General features: G+C 48.6%; 1 protein-coding gene across 6 annotated transcripts in view; it reads left to right on the top strand.

Annotated features, from left to right (window-relative positions):
• Positions 1-25,799, top strand: part of HYDIN (HYDIN axonemal central pair apparatus protein) — a 108,311-nt gene that overhangs the window by 21,115 nt on the left and 61,397 nt on the right. For all 6 annotated transcript variants that reach the window (XM_032447003.1, XM_015873865.2, XM_015873864.2 and 3 more), the window contains exons 6-11: positions 2,889-3,088; positions 7,907-8,031; positions 14,429-14,630; positions 17,769-17,952; positions 21,876-21,975; positions 24,660-24,778. In XM_032447003.1, the coding sequence (XP_032302894.1) occupies positions 2,889-3,088; positions 7,907-8,031; positions 14,429-14,630; positions 17,769-17,952; positions 21,876-21,975; positions 24,660-24,778 (930 nt within the window). The remainder of the gene's footprint in view (positions 1-2,888; positions 3,089-7,906; positions 8,032-14,428; positions 14,631-17,768; positions 17,953-21,875; positions 21,976-24,659; positions 24,779-25,799) is intronic.

Here is a 25,799-nt window from a genome sequence, read left to right as displayed (position 1 = left end):
CGGGGGCAGAAGATTGAGGCAGTGAACCTGGGACAGAAGGACCCCATGGGGGAGCATCCATGAGCTGGTGGCTGAGGGAAGGGGAAACCATCCTCATGTGGTGTTGTCATCACCCAGGCTCTCATTTAATGGCCCTTTATATGGTATCGTGGTTCCAGCAGGGAGCTTCTCCTTTAGACTTCCCATATGATCCCACCCTACAGGACTTTTTGGCTCTCCAGTTGCCTGCTGCAAGGAATTCAGCAATGTATTTACCAGTTATACAGCTCATCTGACACCTGAGTTTGCTGGTTTATCGGGCAGTTGATTACTGTTGTGCTGACATCAACTTGAACATGAGCGTGAGTTTGCAGAGAGCCTGGAATGACAAGTCTGATATGAGCAGTTGCTTTAATTTCAGCAGGCACTAATGCAAATGCCAGCAGTCATGTTTTGAAGGCTGGAGCTTGCAACTTATTGCTTGTCCAAGGTGAATAAGGGAAGAGGCAGCATTGTGCAGTGATTTCTATTTTCCCTGGGACAGAGGAGTCATATAAAGGATGAGGTCATATTTTTGTGAAAATCTATAGCCTAAAGCTAGCTCTAAACAACCTTTAAAGCATGTAAGTGATGCAACCCCTTCCTCTCCCAAGCATATTTGTTTAGGAGACTGCTTCTAAAACTGTCTGCTGGGGGTTTGCAGTTGCAAAGGTTGGTTTTGGTGATACCCCTTGGACTGTAACTGAGCGCGTTGCTGAGCTGCTGTCCTGGCAACACGGCAGAGGATTGTAGCTGTCATTTCCCTGTCTTTGCAACAGACCCTGCGCTGTGTGAGCAGCCCCAATGCTCGTGCACGGTGCCCTGTGCTTGCTTTGGGATTTCAGCTGGGGCAGGTATTAATTTCTTGGCTGCTGATCCGCTCCCTCCTTCACGGTAACAACTTGAAAATGAGTTCCCGTTATTTCCCTCCAGTAGCTCCGGTTGTTGAAGTTTCTTTCCTCCTTATCCTGCAGCTGATCTGAACTCACTGTGTCCTCCTCTGTCTACCTGGCATCTGCAGGGTGGAGATAAGGAAAGATGTTGTGCCAAGGCTTAAAGAGGCATGAGGCTTTCAGCCGGACTCACAATGCCCGCGTTACAGTAGGGTGGCCAAAACAACAACAAGTAGAAGAAGCAAATTGCTTTTTATTTCTCATTTCTGACTGTGGTTTCTGAAGATCTGAATGGTCAGAACATGAAATACCCAGATAACAGGTGCTTTGAATTCACAGAAGCTGCCCTTCTCTTTTATTTTAGAGGACTTAGGCTGTGAGATTGAGACCCAAATTGCTAATTCAGAAAGACTCACTGAAGATGAAACTCTCTTGAAAGGCGATATTCAGTTCCATAGGCATTGCTGCAGTTTCCTTCCTGGCCTTTTACTTTCTAAAGATGAGAAACCAAAACCCTTCTGTGGTTTCCAATGTGAATTTGAGACGCATCTAGAAAACAAGACCTTTCTTTATTCTTTTATGTCTTGGATGCGATGGCATCTGTTACTGCAACCCTAACCACAGTGGAGCAGATGGTGAGCGTGCTGGGACAGTGGGTGCTGCTGGGGCCTGGTCCCAGCCCAGTCCTGGACCTGTGTGCCCTGTTAGGCTCAGGGCAGGCAAAGGAGCTTGGGCATAATGGGGTTTGGATGGGTTCTGGCTAAGGAAGCTTGATGCTAAGCTCAGCTCCTACAGCAGTTTTGTATTATTGTGTCCTTGGAGTAGCCAGGAAATGATTTCAAGGGAGTTCAAATAGAAAAGGACTGCAGCAGCAAAAGAGGGATGCGAGGCAAAGCTTTTATCGACCTGGCTGTAACCCATGGCTAGTTGCAGTGGGGCAAGGCAGTGCCTCCATCTGGTGCTGTCATTGGTGCTGCTCTGCTATGCATGTGGAGACCCATCTGCTCAGCCCTGTGATGATGTGGTTGGATTCTCCTTCCCACTGCTGAATGGAAGGAGCTGGGAGGGGGATTCAGGCTTTCAACTGAGCTGAAGGCTTGAGGTGCTGGCTTTAGTAGAGATGGATGTTCACACTGCCACAGGTAGGCATGACAAGAGGCACTTATTCCAGAGGAGCTACACAAGGGATGTAGTTAGGGCATCAGCCACACCAGAATATGCAGCAGAGAGGAAGCAGAGCTGTCTTTGCATCCTCTGAGTCTGGGATGAGATGCGAAGTGAAACAGAGATCAGACACAAAGAGAACTTCGTGAGGCTGGAATATGATGCAACCAGCGGGTTGCTGTGTGGGAATTGTTGGTACTAAAAGTGCTGTCGTTGTTCTCAGGGACAGTTTGGGTATAGGGCTGAGCCATGGGAAGATGGGTGAGGTGGGCTTTTAAGGGGGTGTACCCAGCTTTGTCATTGGTAGCACTGTTTGGGTGGTGATGGGGAGCAAACACCCCGCTCACCAACATGCCACTGACATAGGTGTTGTGTCCTTCATTCCAATCTGGCTGTTAATTGTGTGTGTGCCCAGGTCCTTTAGAAAATGCACCTGAGCAGCCCTTGCCAAGCAGCAAGGAGCCACATCACTGCATGGCTGGGCTTAGCAGTGTGTAATTGGGTTACCTGCTGTGCTTTGGTGCTCTAATCCCTCCTGTGAAACCCTTGCATTGGTCATTCAGAACCCAGCTATCAGGTAATTTTGTCCTCCTGCAGCATGAAGCTGGCTGTCAGCTCACTGGGAAAGCAGTTGAAGGAATGGAGCTGTTTCCTCTTGGCAAGCTAACAAGCCTCTACCAGTCATTCTACTGGAATTAAAAGTCATTAAATAAAAAGTACTGCTGCATTATTGAATGAATGCATAGCAAGCAGCTGCTTTCCTTCTGCAATGGCACTGAATGCAATCCTGCTGATCCCACTTCCTTCCCACAGGACTACTTCCACCAACTCACCTGCATCACAGAGAGGGAGAAGTTTGTGGTGCCCATCCGAGCCATAGGAGCCCGAGCTATCCTGGACTTCCCTGACCAGATCAACTTCTCAGTCTGCCCAGTCAAGCACAGCACACAGAGAACTCTGCTGGTTTGCAACGTTGGCAACCGTGAGGCTCGTTACAGCATCAGCACCCACAGGTAAAGGCTGCCAGGGATTAGTCTGACCCCCATGACCTAATGTTAGGTAGAATGAGCTTTGAAGTGGAGTTGAGCAGACCCTGACTTTCAGAGCTCCTCTGTGGCTCCAACTAATGGTGATGGATGCCAGTGGGGGCAGGAGGTGCCTCAGTTAGCTCACCAAGAGGTGCCCCTATGAAGCCTGGGGAGACCAGGGGAGCAGAGGTCTGGAATTTTCTTCTCCTCTGCTGCCTTCCTAAGGATGGACCAGAAAGTAGAATGGGAAAGAGTGTAACATCCCACAAGGGGGGAATGGGATATTTCCTACTAAAAATCCCCTTTGCTGAAGCTTTGCATCGGGGGGAAAAGGACAGAAATGCATGGATAGAGAAGCCAGTAAATAACTGAGTTCAAAGGTTGTGCTGTGCATTGAAGGAAGGAAGCCTTTACATTGTGGAAAATGCGTAGGTAGGAACTTCTAAGTCACTGCAGTTTTCCTCTGGGATTTCTAGGTCAAGCTGTCAGAATCTAAATAGAGACTGACGGGGTGTTTAGCATTTTTCAATACACTTATCAGTTGATAGAATAGTTGCTACAGCATATATTGAGTTCTGCTTGCTATGGATATTAAAAGTTGAAGTTTGGCAATCAAACCCTTCAGTCTCGATTTGCCATAAAGGAATGGGAAATGTTAGAAAAGCTTCATCTCAAACTGTACAAAAAAGCAGAGCTCTGGATAACTGGATTGTTGTGCATTCAATGATCAAAAGCTGATATGATTTCTCTTGCCCATTGAGGGTATCTGTCATCTCTTCCATTTCATTATGAACTTCTGAAAACCAGCTTGAAATTTCAAGCAGATGATTTAAATCTTTGAATCTAAGAAGCATTTTATTCTAATTAAGAGTGGCACTTGCTTTCCTTCGGATTCCTTCTTAACTATTCAGAAGTTTCTGTGTTCCGCTCTTCTTTTTTTGTTGCTTTTGTTCAGTGAAATGTCATTAAGAATACTTCAGTGGGATCCCCTAAAAAGGCTGAGTTCCTCTAAAGCCTGTCTGTCTGCCTTGTGTTCTTGCATATATGCAGAGATGAATAGGAAAACTGAGAAGTTTGGGGAGTATGTGAAATGGAAATGGGATGGCTTCGAATTGTCATGTAGAATGACAAGAATTCAAGCTGGAAGGGACCTCTTAGAGATCATCAAATAAACTGCTTGCTTGGAAGAAAACCAGCTCCAGAGGTTGATCAGGTTTGCAACTAAAGGCCTTTTTCTTGTAGAGCTTTGAATGCTTTCAATACTGAAGGTTCCATTAGCTTCTGTAGCTTCTTGTGCCCATGTGCTGAGCATGGTTAGCAGGAAAGCAACGGCCTCTGGGCTGACACACCAAGGAGACGTGAGAGTCAGCTGCTCTGCAGGGTAATAGATTGTTAGCTGACAATTGTCTTTGAACAAATATATTTACACAGCCTTTCACGGAAAGAGGCCATTCTCCTGCTAATGTTGGAGGATTAATTTCCCTGTTAGGGAGGGTAGAACAAAGGCTGCATCGTTATTAGAGAAGATTTAGTTGAATGTGTCGCTTGTTCTCCTGAATAACTTCCATAACAACTTGATGATTAATTATCATCGCAGAGCGTTTAGGATTGTGCCAGGAGCTTTGGAAATGAATGACTTATGTTCCCTGTCCTGGAGAGCTCAGTATAAATGTAAGATGCAGTAATCAAGAGTTATGGTGTAGGTGCTCTGGGAGAGGAGCGCCAACCTTACCAGCTAAAATGTGAGGCAATTTCAGTCTGTTCTTATTTGGAGGAGAATTTAAGCTGCTTAAGTTGAATGTGTTTAATTCTTACTGAATAAAGGAAGTGAATCTGTGGAGCTAATTCAGCATCCTTCAGCTGCTCTCTGCTCAGAGGTCTCTCTCTTTCTATGGCATCTATCAGACAACACGGTCACATTTGGACCACTGGCAAACAAAGCCCTCCCTTTGTGCTGCCTGGCGTTGTCTTGCCTATGTTCCCTTTTCTTGCAAAGCTTGATAATAAATAATAAGTGTAAGCGTAGGAAGTCACCCTCTCCTCATCATTAAGGTGCAACAATGAGTTTCTTCTCTGATACTCAGGAATATAAATGTCATTTCACTACATTTGAGTTGAAAATGGTGCTTGGAAGCAGATTGTAGGCCATCATATATACATACGTGTATAGACATATAGGATAGGCTGTGAAGACCACAAAAGGATGTGAACGTGGAGGACAGAAGCAGTGAAAGAGCAGAAAGATGGAGCTGTGAGCTGCTGATCCTGCACAAGACTTCTCAGCACTGAGAAACTGTCTTCCTCTCGAGCCTTGGATGCTTCCAAGATCCACAACTGACAACATCTTTTCTCTAGCATCAGTCCCTTTCCAAAGGGCAGTAATAGATGAGAGCTGAGTGGATACCAGTGAGAAGCCTCTTCCGAGTTGGTGTGGCTGAATAACGTGAGCTGGGGGATCTGTCTGTGCTTGCAAGGCACCATTGGGATATTAAAGAGCAGGACCTGCAGAAGTTTTGATGTACGCCAAAGCAAACATCCAAACGGGCATCGTTTTAAAAACTGAGTCAGAAGGAAACGAGCTATTATAAAAAGAAACCACAGAGCTTATCTTCTGAAAGATTTCCCGTCTTTTGGGAGCGGTGGTGATTCATTACGAGGGCAGATCTAGCGGGGCCAGAATTATCTTTAAAGAACAGCTCACAATTAAATGACAATTAATGGATAAAAGGCCAAGGTTTAGGCTGCCAGCTTCCGTTCTTGGCAGTAGTTTTCACTTGGCTGTTACAATGCAGCAGGGATGTCTCTTACCATTTCTTATCTGGGGGCTGCAGAGAGTGGCTTAGCTGCTTTGACAGAAGTTTGGGGGGAACTGAGTTTAGCTGTAGGGCTTTTGCATCTTTGTGTCCTGACAAAGTGAGGGATGGTGGGAGGATTTGGGGTAGGATGTGGGAGGTGCGGGGTTGCTCCATCCCAGCCAATGGTGAAGAGGAGTGGAGAGATAGAGCAGGAACTGGCACTGAAACGTGGGGGATTCCCTTCATTAGCAGCCCCTTCTGAGTTCCTTTTGCTACTCTGGAGGTCACACCCAAGCACCAGTTCTGCCCCAGGCAGCCCAGAGGTGGTTTTGGACCTGTGGAGATGTGGCACTGAGGGAGGTGGGTGTGGGCTGGGGTTGGACATGGGGATCTGAAAGGTCCTTTCCAGCTTTAATGATCCTGTAATTGTTTGACTTCTCAGCAATGCTGGTCACTGAATCCCTTCCCTAGCAGGCAGCTGCCATTAACAGGGCTTGATGATGTTCTCTGATCCATGTTCTCTGATGGAAGGAACAAACTGTGTCCTTGAGGAGCCCTTTGGTGTGGCTGGGAACACATTACTGGACATACATGAGAACCTCCTGCTCAGCTGCAACGGAGCGAGCTCTGCCTTGGGAAGAGGCTGAGGTCTCCTTTAGTCAGTGTGCAAATGCTATGGGCTCACTGCTGCTCCTTCTAGAGGCAGCAGCAATGCTACAAGCATAATGTGAACGGGTCAGACCACTAATTGCTGCTATATCTCATTAACGAGCAAAAACTCCAGCAATTTTATCAGCTGTCACTACTCAGATGAACAAAGTTCGGTTTGTGCGTGTCTCCAGTTCTCATTATTTTTGTGTGCATGCCTTTCTCTAATCATCAATGGTTAAAGCTCCATAGAGCAAGTTTTGGAGGTGATAATTTGACGACCAGCAAAGTGCTGAACACAAAACTTCTGTCTTTTGAGTAAGAACTGTGAAGGCAAGTTGCAATGCTTCATCTGGCTTCTCCCTTAGTGTGAAGGTAGAGTTCTACAGCTGGCAGCCAAGGGAGGTGGGGAAGCCACCACCCCTGGAGGTGGCCAAGAACCACAGCAGTGTGGCACTGAGGGATGTGGGCATGGAGAGGGTGGGTTGGTTCAGACTTGGTGATCCAAGAACTCTTTTCCAACCTTAATGATTCTGTGGATCTATGAATTTGTCTGGTAGACCAAGCAAATGGTTATCAAGCTTAGATTGCAACCCAGAGTCGCAGGCTCTATGTGGCTTTGTGAATACATCAAGCTGTTAACCTCCCTTTGATATGCTTCTGTTAGTGGTGCTTGATGGGATCCTTCAGTCTGAAAATGGGACGATCCTTTTGCTGCTGTCTTGTTTCTGTGGCTTCGCTCTAATCTACATTTGTGCGTGTACTTTCCTGGTTGTTCCTTTTCTTAGAGCAGCTTTCATTGAGTGGCTGATATAATGTGCCCTTCCTTAGGTTAAAACAGGTTACTTTCAAAGTAAAAAATGCTGAATTCTGCAAATTAATGCATAATTGTTCTTTGGTCTTCTAGGAAGACTTATTCCTTTGTCTGATTCTAGGCTGTAATCTCCTTGGCACAGGCCTTGCTTTGACATTTGCCTCTCTTGAGGTGAGGTTTGAAGGTGGTAAGATAGACTTGAGGAAATTGGGGTCAGCTTTGCATGCAAATAGCAATTTTGGCCTATGCTGTTCAAAAACAGTTCTCTGATTGAGTTGCTGGCGGTCTGACTCCTGAGACGCTGCATGGAGGAAGAGCTGGATGTGGAATATGGGGGAGAAGGGGTCACTTTGCTTCACATGGTCTTCTGAGTCTCTTCAGAAGTGGGAGAAAGTAGCCGTGTGTCTGATCCTATGTCTTCTGTTCTTACTCAGCTGATGTGTTTTATCTGCTCGGTGAGGTGAAGTGGAATAGCCTTAGGCCCTGGAAGGGGTTGTTGTTTCCAAATCTCCTGTGATGTCTCTGATGCCTGTCTTTGCATTGCAGCCCTTTCTCTGTCGATCCCTCCGTTGGGACCCTTAGTATTGGTGACACCGTGCAAGTAACAGTGGAGTTCTACCCACTGAAGACTGGAGACCACTGCGGGTCCCTGGTGGTTCACTACGACACAGGTGAGTGCTGAGCAACATGCAGTCCACACCTCCTGCTGCCTTCCAGACAGAACGATGTGAAGCTTTCCCTACAAGCAACTTCAGAACCTTTTTCTCTGAAACATCTGGATTCAGGGAAATCTGGATGTTTCAGCTTTTGGAGATGTTCAGGGTCAGGCTGGACTGGGCTCTTGAGTGCCTGGTGGAGCTGCTGGTGTTTCTGTTCATTGCAGAGCAGTTTGACTAGATGACCTTTATGAGTCCTTTCCAACTCAAAACGATTTCATTCTATGAAGCAATGACATGGGCTGAGTCTGTCCTTCTGTGTGTCCTGGTGCATTCCTGGTGCCAGCACGTTCCCTACACACCACAGTGATGCCATCATTCCTTTCCATCCTTGCAGCTCACTTTCCTCTCCAGATGGAGAGAAAGACAAAGATTTTCTTGGTCTGCTCTGAAAACCTGAGTTTTGTTCTTACATCGGCCCTGAAGTGGTTGGGTTGACCTGTCCCAAAGTGGTTGACCTGTGTGCAGCTGCTTGGTGTGGGGTGGGTGACGTCCCAGGGCCACATGCCACCTACCTGGGGATGAGCCCACGATCTCCCTTCTGCCTCTCAGCACAACGCTATGATTATTTTTAAGTAACCTACAGATAGGGGAGGCAAGCAGAGGAATAATAAAGAGATTATCTGCCTAGCTTGGCAGCATACAAACAAGTAAAATGCTGCAGAGTTGAATTGTTGAAGTGAAACTGAAACGTTTAATCAGTCATTCTCCAAAGCTGCTTATTGCAGGGGTGGTGCAGAGCTCCAGCCCTCACGGTGGGGCTGGGTTGATTTGGTCAGCAGCAGGACCTGCATACAGAAAGCAGCCGTGCTGCTCCTGCAGAGCTGCCACCAGACTTGGTTATGAAACAAGCACTAAGAGCAAAATAGCAGCTTAGGATGCTGGGAGGCACTTTTTTGGCGTGGCTGTGTCTGTATTGACTTGCTGGCTTGTGACTGGCCGTGGTTCTCCGTGGGTCAGTTGGTTGATTTGTAGCACTGGGTGCCTGCTGTGTGGGTTTTGCAGAGGTTGGGTAATGATTTTATTGTAGGCTTTTCAGATGAGTGCAAAGGGAATGTATAGGAAGTGAAAACCTGGCCTTGATGCTCTGCATGTCTCTACTGCTCCACGTCCCCTGTGTATCTGTGTGCAGAAAGTTCCAGCCTGCTCTGAAATGGAGGGGGCTTAAGGTGTTCTGGGCTGCAGCATGTCCCTGTTTGTCACCTTGACAGCAGGTGGTGGTGTGAGTCTGTAGAGCTTACGAACCCAGCCTGGTAAGCCTTTCTACTGGGAAGGGTTCTGCATGTGGCACCACAAAACATCTGATTGGTGTCTTGGGTGCTCCTGGGTGACTCCCAGCCCACACCATGTGGATATGGGAAAATAAAATAGGTGGATTTGAAACCAGACACAACCGAGCTCATATCTATAAAGCTGAGCTATTCTTTTAGCTCTCAAGCAGTTCTCAGCTGAGATGGCCAGGTTGCATGTGAACAGTGTAGGGTGGGATCAGTGAGAGGATGCTCAGGCTCTGGAGATGCACGATGGGTTCCCAGAGCTGTGATAGAGGTGGAAAACTGATTCACCAGTCCCATGGCACCAAGGAATGATGTCTATGTCAGATGCTTTAATGCAGTGAGCAGAGATGGGCTGGCTGTGGAAAGGAGGTGATGGAGAAGCACTGGGAAGTGTGGAAGGATAAGCCCTTCTCTGCTCCCTACAATCCTGCCTCCCCTTGGACTCCAAGAAGCACTGCATTATGATACAAGGGGTGATCTCTGAGCTGTGGGACCCCATACAGGGCTTCTACATGGCTGCTTGTAGCACCTGTGGGCCTTTAGAGGACTTGTACAGCTCTCAAATGACTCTGTATAACTTTGTTTTAATTTTCCCATTGGCCACCATGTCCCCTGGGATCCTTTTGTCAGCGCAGGAAGCTTCAGTAATTAACAAAGCCCCACTGAGCTTGTGCAGAGCTGACAGACACTACATACTGAGATGCTTTTATTGCTGCCAGTGATAAAAGTAATTTGCAGATCGTTTTTCCTTCCTCTGTGACTGTGATGCAGATGCAGAAGCCTGGGGGCAGAATGTTGGAGGGGAGAGATCAGAGGTGGTGAATTTTAGGAGATGTATCCAAGCAGAGCCAGCCCTCAAGCAAGAACGTCTGCTCTGTTATTGTCCTTCCTGCTCGTGGTGCAGAGCTCCAGCAAGCAGCTCCCTGGGATGAGGTGCAGGCTGGCAGTCCCTGAACAAGAGCCCCATCCTACAGCGAATCTCAGCTTGTTTGCTGCAGGCCAGACCTGTGCTCATGGTGCTCCTTGGGTTCTGTGTGCTCAGAGTAAGGAAGGGAGAGCTCAGCTCCTTGAGTAATTGCAACGAGGGCAGGTGGAAGGTGCCAGCAGCGTCTGCCTGCAGCTCTGCAGTTGTCAACCAGATTGGGTGAGTTTTTACTGTGTTGGGTCGCTGTAGCATGTGGGTTTTCCCCATTGCAAGTGGATGAATTGGCACGTGGATGAATTGGCCTGTGGATGGGGCCTCTGGAGCCCCACGTCCTAACTGCCAGCTTGTGGAAAAATGGGCATTTCATCTCAAATGGGAAAAATGGGGCATGAGATCAGAGGGAAACAAAAAGCACGCATCTAACCATTACTAATTAAGGAGCTGATGTGGAGCTCTTCAGTCACTCATAGCAGCGAGCTGGGCATGGTGTAATGGAGACATTGGAGGATGATGGGTGACTACAAGAGCAGTGACAGTGAGGAAGGAAGCAAAGTGTGCATCAGTGGTGTTGTGGAGGCCATGTCATTCATTGATGGACAAAGAGGAGCAGTCAGCTGCAGCTGTAGTCGTTCTGCTCCTGCACAGGTGGGGTTTATGAGCCATCACTTTAGGATGCTGAATCCCTTTGTCCAGCACCAGTTTTACCTGTGCTGGTAAATGTACAGTGAGGCCATCCATGCAAGGGCTGGGTGGTGTGTTGGTGATGGCTGTACCCATGCAGGAAACGCATTGAATCCCAGCATGCTTTCTTTTAATTGCTGCTTGAGGCTCAACAAAGGAATGGGTCTGCCAGCACCACCTGAATCACAGCTGCCAACAAGGATAAAGCATCTGACAACAGCACTGCCCTGCTGTGATCTCCACCTGTGCTCATGTAGGCTTCGGAGGGATCAGCTGCCTCTATACAGCTTTGTTTTCTTTCCTTAAGAACACTGTTTTCCACCAAGGGTCTTGTCATCCACCTTGGAGTCGCAATCAGTGGCTTCCAGGAACTTGTTTGAGAATGAAATGAAAATGTTATTGATTCAGTCTGTAGAGCAAACCTTTCCCTTTCTCTTTTCATCCTCTGATGGATGTGAATGGGCAATGGGGTTTAGCTGGGGCTCAGCCCTTGTTGTGCTTCATGTTCCTGACATCACTCAAGGCAGAATGCTCTCATTTGTCCTAACTGCAGCCAGGCTGGAGCAGGATTGCTTCTTCCCTGCTCAAACTCATTGCCTCTTGCAAGAGTTTATTTGTGGTCCCTTTAAAGGTTCCTTTGCCCTCAGAAGGGGGTTGGGATCCATCCAGCATTGATGTGAGCCATGCAGGCCATGAGTTGTGATCATGTTGTGATGGGACCCTTGGCTGCTGGGTGGGAAATGGTGGTGCATGGTGTGCTTTCCTTCGTCTGCCACTGAGAATTCCCAGCACCTTGCCTGGTTTCTGCCTGATTTATAGCCTTGCCTGCCTCACAGCAGCTGGGAGGTAGGTGAGCGAAGGGAGGCCAATTTTTGCAAGCAAATGAGGTGTGAAGTTAACGCAGCTCTGTGTTGATAGTGGTAGCGCTGCACCAAACCGAAGGCTGGTAACTAATACCCCACACAGCTGCACAGTTATAGGCTTTTATAGCCCAGATCAATGAGAGTGAGGGGATCTAATTGCTCCCCAGAGCTCTTATTTATGTTGAAAGAGCTAGCAAGCAGTTCCTGTCATTGTTCCCCTTTTCTAGAACTGCTCTCAGTAATGACTTTTAAACTGATTCAGATAAGGGCATCCTACCTCTTGCAAACCTTTGCCCTTCTTGAGGGCCTTGTGAGTGGGGGCAGATGGTCCCTCGCTTGGCAGGAGAAGGGCTGCTAACATTTAAGCTGCATTTGTACTCAAACACCCACTAACAAATCCCTGCCAGTGCAACCACAGCGTTGTTCAAGGCAAGCACAGGTTCCTGGGCTTGGTGCTTGGAGATGGTTTAGGATATGGCCTCAAGTTGCTCCAGAGGAGGTTCAGTTTGGATATCAGGAACAATTTCTACTCCCAAAGAGCAGTGAGGCAGTGGCACAGCTGCCCAGGGATGGGGAGGAGTCCCTGGAGGTGTCCCAGAGCTGTGGGGATGGCACTGAGGCATATGGGGGTGGGGGGTGGTCTGGGGTTGGGTTTGATGGTCTTAGAGGTCTTTTATAACTTTGATGCAAGAAGAGCCTGTTTTGCTTAATGGAGAGGTCCCAACCTGCCATGTTGACCATTGCCAAGCAGTCATTGCTTTCTGTCTGCCCCCTTTTCTGTCTCAGGGCTGCTTGCATTTGGGGCAGGACCCTCTTGTTGCCATAGGCTGGCTGGAAGGAGCAGCAATATGCTGTCCATGAGACAGCAGCAGGAGAATTATCCCAGATCAATCCTGAGCTACCATAACACCTATTGAGCAAAGAGCTCGGCTTTATTTTTCTTGTGTTTCTAGAGATATATTGGCAGGATCTGTCTCCTTGGCTGTGTTTATAGCAGAGATGAGAGCAAGACAACCTTCTGACAAGCTGAGTGAATGAAAATAAACTTGCTTTCTGTGCTACCCAGATATTCCAGGGTTGGCTGCGGGCTCTCCTAGAAGAGGTGAGGAGATGCAGCAGAATATTTGTCTTGTTTCCAGCTTCCTTAATAGAGTAGCGATCAATGAAGGGGAAAGTGCCAGCTGTTGATCGGTAGGAAAGCATTCTTCATAAGACCCTCAATTTGTTTTGAAGTCTTGTTTAAGAATTCCCTCGTCCATTCATTGAGATGTACTTCCAGGCTAAACAAAACTTGTCCTTTTATTTCAGAGCAATTTGTGCTTCTCTGGATGCTGTTCCCTCTTGTGCTATGAAGCAGTGTTTCTGCTGTTTCAGAGCGCACATTTCAGCAGCACATGACCCAAAGCATCTGTAAGGGTGTATAAACTCTGCTCTCTATTTCCATTTCAGTCATTGCTTTGTTGAGGTTGCTGGATGAGAGCTGTCTTGTTCTTTCTGTTGGGTGTATCAAAGCACGCAAGGAGGAGGGAGCTGACAGCCTGGAATAAGGCAGTGTTCTGTGAATAATGGTAGGGCCAGGAAGTCTGAGTCCAGGGAATGTTACAGTAGAGCACAAGTGGCTTGTTCCCAAGAGCAGCAGCAGGGGATGCTGAGCAGAGCATGCAAGTGTCCATATGCTGTGTTTGTGTTCCCCCATGGGCCCTGAGGCTGGCAGTTCTCAGGCCTGGAGGCTTTGGTCTCATCTTTGTTTAATAGCTGCTGATGGTTTTTGTCTCCTGAGGACGTGTCCAGGTGCTCTCTGGATGTGGAACTGTGAGCCTCTGTCCTATGGCAACGTGTTCCAAGTGAATGAGCATTCCTTGAAGAGAGCACTGCTGTTTGTTCAGTGTAACTCATGGGAACGTTATGAAAAATGGTACCATTCTATGATTCCTTGGCTCTGGGTTCCTCTGGTTGACTCTGTGCCATGTACTCATTGAAGAGGAAGGGCAGTGATCTCTGTCTCTACCAGACTTGGTTTTTATGTGATAAACCATCCGTTATAGAATCCCTTATACAAAAAGGATTGTTGCCTCCTTGGGAAGATTGCTGGTTCTCTTGCAATGTAAACTTGACTTGAATGCCCACCACTGCGACTCTCTTAAAGGACATGAAGGCTGAATTTCTTGTGTGTGGGGAGGAATGGATGGATGACTGCAGAGGTTTGCTGTTCTAAGGATGAAACTGGCTTCATTCCCCAGAAAGAAGGGGCAACCAACACCATTCTACTGCACTGTGGCTGGATGTGTGGTGGGCAATTGCTGTTGTGTTATGTTAGGATTTACTGAGTCCATTCAGCACGTGCCCAGCTCTGTCCTTGTGTTGCTGCATGGCAGACTTTAAGACATCCTCACCAAACACAATGAGTGTGGGCTCTAGGCTGTCACTTCACTTGTTCCTCTGACCATCCCTTTGGCCCCCATGCATCTTTCTATTTAGCAAGAAGGGACCAAGAACTCAATACAGCTAAAACCTGTCATTAATTGTTGTTAGTTGTGCTTTGCTCTGTTCTTTGTGCTTCCACCAGCAAACGAGCTGAGTGAAGGCTCTGTTTTGCTTTACTCCAGGTGAAGATGTTCTCACAAGCCTGTATGGAGCAGCGGTGGATGTCAACATCAGGCTGGACAGGAACTCTTTGATGATTGCAAAGACTTACCTGACACTGGCAAACCAGAGATCTGTGGTCATCCACAACCGGAGCAACATCATAGCCCACTTCCAGTGGAAGGCTTTTGTTAATCAGGAAGAGGAGGATCAGCAGAAGCTGAGGTTGGTGTGATAGATTCATTTCAGGGTGATGCTCTGCCAGGGGTACAGCTCGTGTGTGGCTTCAAGTGGCTCTAGTGGTTTTGAACATCCTAGGATGAGTTAAACCATCAAATGCATCCAGATGTGTGAGCTTCAGGGTAATGCAGCTCTGTTCTTCCTGTTCCATTTTTGCCTTTGTTCCATCTGGAGATGAAATATTGATTGCAGTGACTGCATTGACTCACACTGCAAATCCATGCTCTATGGGAGCACAAACCTATGGGATCTCAGGATCCTGGGGATACAGAGGGTCCACAAGGCTGAGGACTGCACTGGGAAGCAGCACTTAGCTGTGCTATATGCAGCAATGCTGTTGTAAACCCACTGCAGTGCCTTCACTACAGCTTTGTTAGGAAGGTGTCAGAGAGCTCTTTGTTGGCCCAGAAGGTTCCTGCTGTGCAGCATCATGTAGCTTTGCCCTTCCCTGCACAACAAGATTCTTCTGCTGTCTTTAGAGGCTGGAGGGAGCTCAGGGAAGGAGGGAAGGTGGGGCTTGGAAGTGCCTTTGGATTCCAGCTCTGTGTGTCTTTGTGGCAGTGAGAGGCAGGGCAGGTAGTGACAACGGTGCTGGAGAGGCCAAGGGTTGGACAGGTCCTTCAAGGAGAGTCTTTGGCGAAGCTGTGAGGTTTCAGTTTCTGGCAGCAAAGGAACACAGCCTGGGGGGGTGGTGCATTGGAAATTACACTTAAAAGCTTGTGTGATTTAGGGAATTATCTGACTTTTCAGACTTGGATGGCTGTGGGTATATCAGAGTTATTTTGAACCCATAGCTGCCGATCAGGAAACTACCTTAAACTGGAGCACTTTTTAAGGGCTTCTGAGCAAATAAAGTTCAACATAATTAGGTCAGAAATGCCTTAAAGGCCAAAGCTAGTTTTCCACTGTTCTCTATTTTTAATTACATAGCGTGTGACTTCCGTGCAAGCTCAATGTGTTAAAAGAAACCTCGTGACCTTCTCTTGGTGCTTCCCCAAACCATTCCTTCAGCATCTCTTCCCACCTGCCTGTCTCACATTGAACCCCAAGTCATCCAAAGCAACCAGGTTTCCTCACAGTTAACTTCCACCTCATTTTTTTCCCCCCCAGTTACATTTGTTGTCATACCAGTTTGTGTTCTGGGCTTTGGCCAGAGTGTTCTGGTCTTCCTTGCTGCAGGCCTTAGGAAGCATTCAAGCTCCAGTGCTAGTGCCCTGCTGTCACCTTCCTGATGCACACAGTGCCATTATCTTCCTGCTTGCTGGGGCTGCCCATCTTGGGAGGTGAATCTGAACTCTCCATGATGCCCAGAGCTCTGTACTTCTGTGCAGGAATCGGTCACCTTCATCCACAAGGAGCATGCTTTGGTTCCTTGGGGCAGCAGCATCTAGGCACAACTGTTGAGCTTTGCACAGGAAGCTGCAGAATTGAACCTGTGCAAATTCAGAGCACAACAGTGCTGGAGTTAGGGCTAGTGTGACCTTCTGTTTGAATGAGCTTGAAATGATGGGAAGCCAGTAACTCTGCTGCATCTTTGTGCCCTGTGTGCCCACATCTGCTGCTTTGCCTTGCAGCTCGATGGGCACTCATAGGGTGGGTATCCTACAAAAGGTGCCTTCATGGTCTCTGGGTAAATAGACAGATAAAGGACCCCCCATAATAAACATGAGTGCACTCGGGTTGTGCATGCATCCTTGGATGCCCCAATATGTTCAATGTGGAGCCCACACTGGGTAAGTCTGCATTTTGCACTGTTCCCCTGCAGTCAAGGAAGAGACAACCCAATGGAAGAGAAGCCTTTGATGTCTCAGAACAGTTCTTCATGGCGAAAAGCAGTGCAGGATCCCCTGCTTGAATGTGATCCTAAATGGTGTGGATCATTAGGAACGTCAGGGTTCTGCTCTGTCCCCCTCCTAGAGAACTTCCTGGGATCTCATGGTCGAATCACTGCCCGTGGATGGAGCCTGGGTTCAGTCTTGCTCACCTCAGTGACCTCTCCTAACCCACAGCTCTGTAGGTCAGCCATGGAGAAAGATTTCCTATTACACTATGGGGAGCTGGCCAAAGCAAGTATTTTTGGCACTGGTGACAGCATTTGCCTGAGGCTCTGTCTGTGTGCAGCTAGTAACGGCTTGTGACTGTATTTCCTTTCTAATTGCATTTGAATTTAGCAGGGTGATGACTGCTATCCTTTTTTTTCTACGTCACCTCGGTTTTGCTGCATATGGAGCCTTCCACCCACTCCTCTGGAGCTGTCACTTGCTGGGTCTTTGGCTGAGGACTGGAGTATGAAGGGGGGGACAGCAATACAACGAGCCACAGTGCTCTTTTCTCATCTCTCTGTTGTGATCTTTGAGCAGTGGAATGATTTCTGCTGTGTCTGCCAGTGTGGGGAGACAGAACTGAGTCGGGCTCTGCTGAAAGAGCCCAGGAGAAGGGAGAAAATGAGGTTGTTAAGTAGACTCGAGGGTCTGAATTCAGAGGTACTGGTTCTGGCTTGTTTATTGGGGATGCTCAGTGAAGTCTCTCACACTCTGTTTTTGTGGGTATAAAACCTCCAGTTTCACCGAGGTGATGTGATGTCTGAGTTTGAGTTTGCTTTTAAAGTGGAGAGGGACCTATCACGGAAGGACCTACAGGGAGCAGAAACAGATACTTTCCCCAATAGGGAAAGAAAGAGGCTGGTGCTGGGGAAACGCAGCTGAGATCCAACCTCTTCCCACTCCCCAGCCCTTTCCAGAGGAAAGCACTGCAGTGGTTGCCCCTTGGTGTTTCTGTTCCCTGCCTCCCCTTGAGCAGCTCTGTGGGTAGGAGAAGCCATCTGAGGTGATGGGTGGATGCTCCATCAGTTGGCAGCTTTGGGCCGGGAGCTCTTTGAGGGGTGCTGGCTTTCAAAAACACATTCTTAGCTTGTAAGCAGGGAGCAAAGCACCCTGCCATGCTGGTGAATGGGTAGTGATGACATGATCCGTGTGGGACCCCAGGCTCAGGGCGAGCCCCTTGCTGTGCTGCAGCTGCTGCTCCTCGCTGTGCACGTTGCTGGCCCTCCTTTTACAAGGCAGCCTCTGCAAATGTGTTGCTTATCCAATTATACGCTTGGTTTGTCTCTCCCCGTGGCTCCAGGCTGTGTCACAGGCTGCGGAGGCAGGAGGAGGATGAGATGGATCGCTTTATTGATGAGTGCATGCTGGACCCCTCTCTGCAGGAGCACCTCACCGTTCTCTGTCGTGTCTTCCAGAACAACCGTGCAAAAGTGCAAGGAGACTCCATGCTCTTCTCCGATGACATCTTCACCATTGAGCCAGTGGTAAGCAACAGCTGGGACCTCCCTCCACATCCTTCTCCTCCAGTTCAGGCTGCATTGCCCCATGAGCACCACTTGGCTTTCCCTACTGAGGAAACAGGGATGGGAGTGACCTCCACTCGGCTCTCTGATATTGTGTGGACCACATGTGATCAGCTGCTGTTTGCTGAGTGTGAGATCCTCTCCTCTGTGCACCTGTCTGAAACATGCGTGGAGCTTGCTCAGAGGTATCAGTTTGGGCACACCTTAATGTGAGGGTTAAGGAAGGATGTTGGAGTGCTGTCAGTTCACATGTTAACCCTGCCTCCAAAGAAACAAAAGGAGGCCAAATTCAGGTTTAATCACAGATAACCCAATCCCTTCCTACAGCACCATGTCTGTGTCTCCTATGTGAAGTCACCTGTCACAAGACTGGCAGGTTGAAATAGGCTTTTTATTGCACATAGGTATGGGAATATTTTTACTTTGATAGATGCCCTTTGTGCTCTGTCATGTAAACTCCACCCAAAGATGGGACCTTGGTGCCTTGGCTGACCTTCTGGCCAACGATAGTGGCTGCTCCCCTTCCTCCATCACCTGCATAGTGGAAATGCTCAGACATTTGTTACAAGGGACTGGTTTGGATTAGTGTTCATCACCCTCGGACTGTTTGCAGAGGTCAGGAAGCTGTTGGTCCCACAGCAGCCTTATGACCTTTCTGGGCAGGATGGCTTTGCAGACCTTGCTGCCTTCAGCTGTCAGTATTTTCAGGTGCTGCTGCAGATCACTTCGGTCCACACAGGGTTAACTCACTGATGAAAAATAATAAGAGAAAAGAAGAGGAAAGCGGTGATTTTGGAGCTGCCACGTGACCGTAAACATTTTGAGCAGCCGTCCAAGCCTGTGGGAAACAAGCTGTTATGCAACTCTCTGACTTTCTAAGCGCATCTCCAAGTCAGTTTAATTTATTTTTGCAAATGCACAGGGTCTGTCAGCAGAAGCAGCTGTGCTGGAAGCCCAGGTGGCTACCACAGGACACAGCCCTTGCTTTTTGCTGCATTCTCTCCATCACAGTCGAGCTGTAAACACGTGGGAGCTGACTCTTTGGAAATGGAAACCGATGGACGGGGAGGATGCAGATTTGTTACTGTCCCAGTGCCCTTGACAAGTCATCACTGTCCTGTCCTCGGGAGTGATCCCACAGTGTTGCATGTGAGCTCTGAGATGTGTGAGATCCCCAGGTCACGGAGCTGTGGGTGTGGGGATCCTCCTGCAGCTGGGAAGCATCCACGGCTCATTGCACAGTGCTCCAAGTTATGGCAGAAGGCATCAACCCAGCTGGCAGCACCGGTCCATCCTGCAGCTCAGCATGGGTTTGGTTATTTATGGCCAGAGGCAGATGTGAGTGATGGGCACTGCTGTTCTTAACAGTGTTCTGAATGAGCAGGGTGCACCATGGGCATCGTTTCACTAGCAGTCCAGCAAGAGGTGACGGCCTCAAGTTGCACTGAGGGAGGATGGTCAGGTTGGATAATGGGAAAAATTCTTCTCCAGAAGAGAGGTGGGGCACCAGCACAGCTGCCCAGAGGATGAGGGGACAGTCACTGTCCTTCAGATTGATCTAGAACCATATGGAGGTGGCACTGAGGGACATGGAGGTCTAGAGCTCTCACAGGCATGGGTGGATGGTTGGACCGGGTGGTCTTGGTGGTCATCCCAACCTCAACAGTTCTATGATCCAGTGCAGCTGTTTCCATGGTATTTGGTTCAATGTCTACTGCATCTTTGTGCTGTACCACCCCCCCTCCTTGCAGCCTGTCCAGGGCTGATGTAATGCCAGCAGCACTGCAGTATCACGTTCCTAGCGCCCTGTGTTGGGTTTCTATCCTGGAGAGCATCCATGGAAGTTCTCCCTGCCCTGTCTCAGTCACTGCTTGGGGGCTCGAGTCTCACACACCAACCTCAAAGGGCGGGTAATGAAGCATATCCTTTTAACCAGCAGCCATTCTTCTCCTCTGGGGTAGCAGGAACGTGGTGAGGAACCTCTTCCACAGCCTACTTTAATTTCCCAGGAGAAATAACTCATAATATTTTCTAGCTTTATAGTCTGACATACAGCAGTAATGAAGGGAGAAATGACCAGAATTTCCCAGAATAGTTGTGCCTATCTTAAAGGGATTTGTTTTAGTCATGGAACAGCAGAATGAAATGTAACTGATAATTTCTTGCCCTCCAACCTTTGAATCCAGCTGCCCAGCTGACAGGCTGCTTTGTGCTGCTGAGTTTCCTTCTCTAGCATGGATCCTACCTCGAAGTGTGGGAAGGGCTTAGTCCTTATTGCCTGCCTTTGTCACACAAGTTAGTGTTGGTGGAGAGCATTGGATGGTAGCCTGAAGCTTCCTATAGGTTATTCTATGTCTTTTTTGGTGGGCATGGTGGATGGGCATGCCTCCACTTTGGCATGCTGCAAAGCAGGGAGCTGGGATCTGCTGAAATACATCCATTACGAAGCTCTCCAAGCTCCCAGCACTGAGCTTTCCCCAACTCCTGTTCCTACTCGCTGGCCCTGCACTCAGGTCCTCCTGCACTGTCGTGCTCTCCCTGCTGCTGCCTCTATGCGGTGTTGCTGGGGCTGTGCTCCAGCCTGGTGCCAGCTCTATTTCTATCACAGATGTACTCACAGTAGAGTTCCTCAAATCCCAAAGTCAGCTAAACTTGCTCAGCTAGAAAACTGCACCGTTGGTAGCAGATACATATTCATCAGGCCAATGGCTTTTTAATTTTCTTCCTTTCCTGCTTAGGTTCATTTTTTTTTGCTTATGAATTGTATTGTGCTTGCTTCCATTAACGGGAGATGTATTGCCTCTGTCAACCCTTGAGTAATAATCCAACTGCCCCCAGGTGTCCACAGGGCCAATAAGTCTGGCTGTGGTCCACAGAGCAGACTAGTTAGTACCATCAAGAACCCATCTGCTGCATTATACTGGGAGAACCTTGTCAGGTCTGGGTGGAAGGAGAGATGACCCAGGCAGGGCTGGGCTCAGTGAGAGCTTGTTCTGCCCAGCTGTAAGTAATACAAGTAAATGATGACATGGTATCAAATCTTACTTGGCTTTTCCAAACATGTTTAATGCTGGGGAAGGCACTGTAGTAGAGTGGCTTGACTGTCATCTTCATAGAATAACTGGGGTTGAAAAGGACCAGCCCCACAGCCATGGGGATGTGGTCTAGAGTGGTCACAGGCAGGGGCTGATGGTTGGACTGGATGGTCGTAGTGGTCTTTCCAACCTTAATGATTCTAAGACGTGGCACCTGTATTTGTTCTCCTTCTTCAAGAAGACTCTACATCCTTCTCATCTTCCACTCTTTTCCATGGTGATGGGGAGGACTTCTTGGTGTTGGAAGCGATCCCCTCTGCCCTGCTGTCCCTGGGCAGGCAGTGTGCAGAGGAGCTGCTTGCAGCTGCAGCCCAATAACTCACCATGTCTCCTTAATTTCCGTGGGATCTGTCCTCTGAGCTGTGAGCACCGAGTCGATGGGAAGTGTTACAGTTATTTAATATTTATGCCTCAGGAGCGCTGGAGGCTCCCATCAGTTTCAGGCTCGTCTGGACAAAGCACTGAGGATGCCCAGCAGCCAGCAGAATCACAGCCCCGCTTTGTTGATAGAAAATAACTCTGCTCCCCGTCTCCTTCTATAAAGCTGCATTTGTCATTCCTCGCAGGGTATCACTACAGCTGACAAAATGCCTCTGTCGGGTGCCACTAAAGCTATGGGGTTGGGGACAGTTGATTTCTTTACAGCTGATCCCAGACTCTCATCCATTTGGTTGCTGAGTGTTCACTTGCTCCGTGCTCTTTGCTGGTGCCCAGGTATGGCTCACAGTGGTTGAAACCAAGTAACGTGGTGTTTGGAGGTAACCAGCTCACTGTCTGCTTCTGTTTTAGGAGGGAGACGTCTGGCCAAATTCTTCAGCTGAAATTAATGTGATGTTTAAACCCCGAGAAGCCAGGCTCTATCAGCTGACCGTCTACTGTGACATCTCAGGTGGGGCTCCCTACCTCCAGTATTGGGGAGGGGGATACCAGCACTCTGTGCCAACCTGCTTCTGGTGCTCTGAGAAGGTGATAAAGAGGGGATGAGATATCAAGCCATGTGTTTCCCCTGATGCTGTCCCTACAAGGACAGAGAACTCCGTACCAGGACAGCTTCAGGAGACAGGCACTGTGAACATCGAGGTGCTGGGAGCAGGTGTGACCAGCCCAGGTCACCCTCCTTGCCCTTGCAGAGGTGGCAGCTTTGCTGTGCTAGCATAGGCAGGGAGTGCTTGCAGCAAGCTGCATGGTTCAGGTTACCTTGCCCATCCTCCAGGGCTCCGTATGGTGGTGGTCAAGATGTTTTCCAAGAGGGAAAAGGGAACGTTGGGTTTTTCCCCATCGAAAAGGAAGAGATGAGATGGGAGGTAGTAGTCCTCCAGTTCTAGAGGATGCAGCGACCAGCGCAGCTGCTTTGTGCCTTTCCTCTCCTTGGCCCTCTGAGCTGGCAGATACAAATGTCATGAAACAGATTTTATTTATACAGTAATTGCACAGGGTTTGCTTGGCAAATGCCACCTCCAGTAATTACACAGGGCTTGTGTTAACAAACCATCTTCCTGCCTGCCAGCTGTGGTTGTTAGAGATGTGGAAGGGAAGGATTTACTTATAACATTGCTCCCCAGGGATGCTTCTGGCTCTGGGATCGGTGCTCTGGCGTCCATTGCTTTGCTGCAGCATCCTCAGAGGTTCCCCCCAGGGGGGCTGATCTGTGGCTGAGGGGTGGGCAAGGTGCTCCTGGATCAAGCCAGTTGTTATGGGAACAGAGCTGGGCAGAGGGTTCTGCTCTTGAAACAAGGGTCTGGCTCCTTGGAGCCCCTGGAGGGCCCATGGGAGAGCTCAGCTCTTCCACTGCCTCCCTGAAGGAGGACCTGAGGGTCATTTAAATTATGTGCCTACACACCTTCCTCGTAAAACAGAGCACTGTCAAGTCAAACTGGCAGAGTCAAGGTCTCTTGGTGCAGAGGGAATCTGAAGAAGCAACAGCTATGCCCAATGGGGGAGTCAATTAATTTTGCTTCTTGTTTCCTCTAAGAAGCGTGACTGTTGTGTATGCATTGCATGCCATCATAAGTCCCCTCGGAGCGTGGTGTGCATGTGGTTGACTCGTCCTTTGCTGGGAATATTTGGGAGCTTGGCCCCATTGCAGCCCCATGCATGGCACAGCCCAGTCTCATGTGCCTCTGTGGGTCATGGAGCAAGCACCCGGTGGGTCAGGAGATTTGCAGAACCGATGAGCACCACACAGCCTGCAAATCTGGCAGCAAAGGAGTGGTTTGAAATTTGCTCTGGGCAAATATTTAAGCTGAGAATGAACTTTTAGTTGTTCATGCAAATAAAACTGTGGTTCTTGAGCTGCTGGAAGGAAGCACACAGAAGGGGAGGTGGTGCTCAGACACACAGATTTTGGATTGATTTACACTCAGAAGCATATTGTGTTGCAACTGATTTATGCCAAAAACGCCAAGCGTTTCACAGACGTGGGCCGTGATAGTTGGAGGAGCCAAGTCCACAATGGTGGATGCTCCCTTGCCTTGTGGTGGAGCTGTCCCACTAAGATCTGGGCTCCCATCGCATGATATTGGGTGTGGGTTTGGGACTGAGGTCAGAAAGGAGGTGCAGCTTCTCCATGCCTTTGGTACCACCTGTCCTGTGTGCTCCAGGACTTGGTTGTTGTGGTGGGAGGACCTCAGGGTGTATGTGGGCTGGGTGGAGGTAGAAAGAAGGGTTTCCATGAGCCTTCAGGAGAGGATGAGGGCAGTCTGCAGAAGAGGGATCACCACTGCTTGCAGTGCCCGTGGGGTACATCTCTCAGGTGCATGAATAGAAGCTTCATAGCTTCATGGATAAAAGCTCATCACTTGAACATATTTGCTGCTTCCAAAGAGCTTTGGTGGGCTCAGATGTAGAGGTTTTAATGAAGGTGAAGCCACACATGATGCCAGACGGATAAATCTCTTGGCAGCAAACACCCAATGCTGTGTCTTTCACAGTGCCTGTGAAATAGGAATCCACAGCCCTCCAATTAACATCTGAGCTGCAAAATGTAGCTCTCATCTCTACCATCAGCTGGCCTTTGGCTGTAGCCATTTGAAAGACATTGAATTCAACAAAGCTCCATAGCTCTTGCTTTTATCCAGCACACTCATCTCATGGCTGTGAGATCAAAAAGTCAGTTGTCATTCAAAAGGCTGTTCCAGGAGAGTTTTCAGGTTGTGGTATAGCCATTGTCACATCTGGGCTCATCTTTCCCACTGGGAATCATCTAGCATGTCGTGAATAGCTATATAGGGTGATGAGGTGCTGGCACTGCTGCCCAGAGCTGTGTGTGCCCCAGGACATGGGTAGCCCTGAACTGGTGGGGGCAGCCAGCCCAGGGCAGGGGTTGGGGCTGGGTGGGCTTTAAGGTCCCTTCCAACCTAACCATGCTGTGACCCTATGACTGTATGGTCACACAAGGAACTTGAAGGAATCCTTTAGTATGGACTTTCTCCTCCTCTTTGTGCACCTCACCTTCCATGCAGAGCAGAACGGGATGGCAGGGAGCCCCAAGCCAGCACAGGGATGGGGGCTGGAATTGATGTATCGCAGTAATAAAGGGAATCATTGCACTGAGATGGAAATTCCTCCCCCCAGGCCGTGAGACCAGGCTGCCCCTGCGCATCAAAGGGGAAGGCGAAGGGCCACGGCTGCGCTTCAGCTTTGACCAGCTGGACATCGGGAAGGTGTTTGTGGGCTCAGCCCACAACTATGAGGTGAGTGGGGGAAACCCACCTAAGGTCCGCTCCCTGCAGAGAAGCTTGGAATGCTTAGTGCTGCCCACTGTGCTTCGCTTGGTGCTCTGCTGTTTCTGCAAATGAGGCCGAGGAACTTTTCCATGTATTTGGCATCCAAGCTCTTGCAAAAAAGAAATAAAGTGGAGCAACCAAAGGGAGGTAGTAAATGAGGCAGTGCATCATGCCAGACGTTTTGAAAAGCGTCACTGTGGCAGGGAAGGACACACTGAGGTGTTTTCTTACCAAAATATTTTGCTCTCTATGCATTTTTAATGCTGATACCTTATTGCTTCTTGCGATATTAATTTATAATTTCCATTACTTGAGAGGAGATGAATAAGTCAATGATGTTGTTAGTCAGCGCTGTCCTAAGCAGCTGGACTGAAGATAAAGCTCAGCTCAGGGTAGGTGTGCTAAGAGTTCAGTTTAGCATTGTGCAATCTGAATACCTGAATATTTCCAGCAGCAGCTGCAAAATTAAATAGCAAAGGGCATTTCTGTCTCAGTTCTCCTGGCATATTTTGTAAGGGCAGGAGGTAGGGAAAATAAATGCAAAAGGCATAGATAAGGCCCTGGAAATGGAGCGTTTCTCCCAGCAGCAATTGATAGCTTAATTTGCTGCAGGTGGGTTTGGTGGTGGAGCAGTGCAGCCCACAGGCACACGTGGGCATTTTGTGACCGGCCGTAACAGAGCTGGGGCTCAACAGGCTTTTAATTATTGTTTTTTACCTTAATGGTAAGCAATTAGATGATGGCTGTGGCTGTTCATAAAGAGGAATTCTAGAGAACGGGTGAAGTTGTTTGGCACCTCACTCCCATCCCCTCCTGACATTGATGGCTGGGCCAAGCCTGAGGGACTGACAGGCTGAAAAAAGGATAAAGAGAGCGGTTCTATGCTTCTCTATGGAACCATCACTACTTTGCATGAAGAAACCCAAAGGTGCAATTTGCTGTGGTGTGTTTCCATAGGCTTCCACTGGGCAGCAGCACGCAGCATCTT

The sequence above is a fragment of the Coturnix japonica genome, chromosome 11 (assembly GCF_001577835.2).
Source record: "Coturnix japonica isolate 7356 chromosome 11, Coturnix japonica 2.1, whole genome shotgun sequence".
NCBI lineage: Eukaryota > Metazoa > Chordata > Aves > Galliformes > Phasianidae > Coturnix > Coturnix japonica.
Note: the sequence above shows the minus strand (reverse complement) of the source record. Positions and strands in the feature narration are given on the sequence as shown.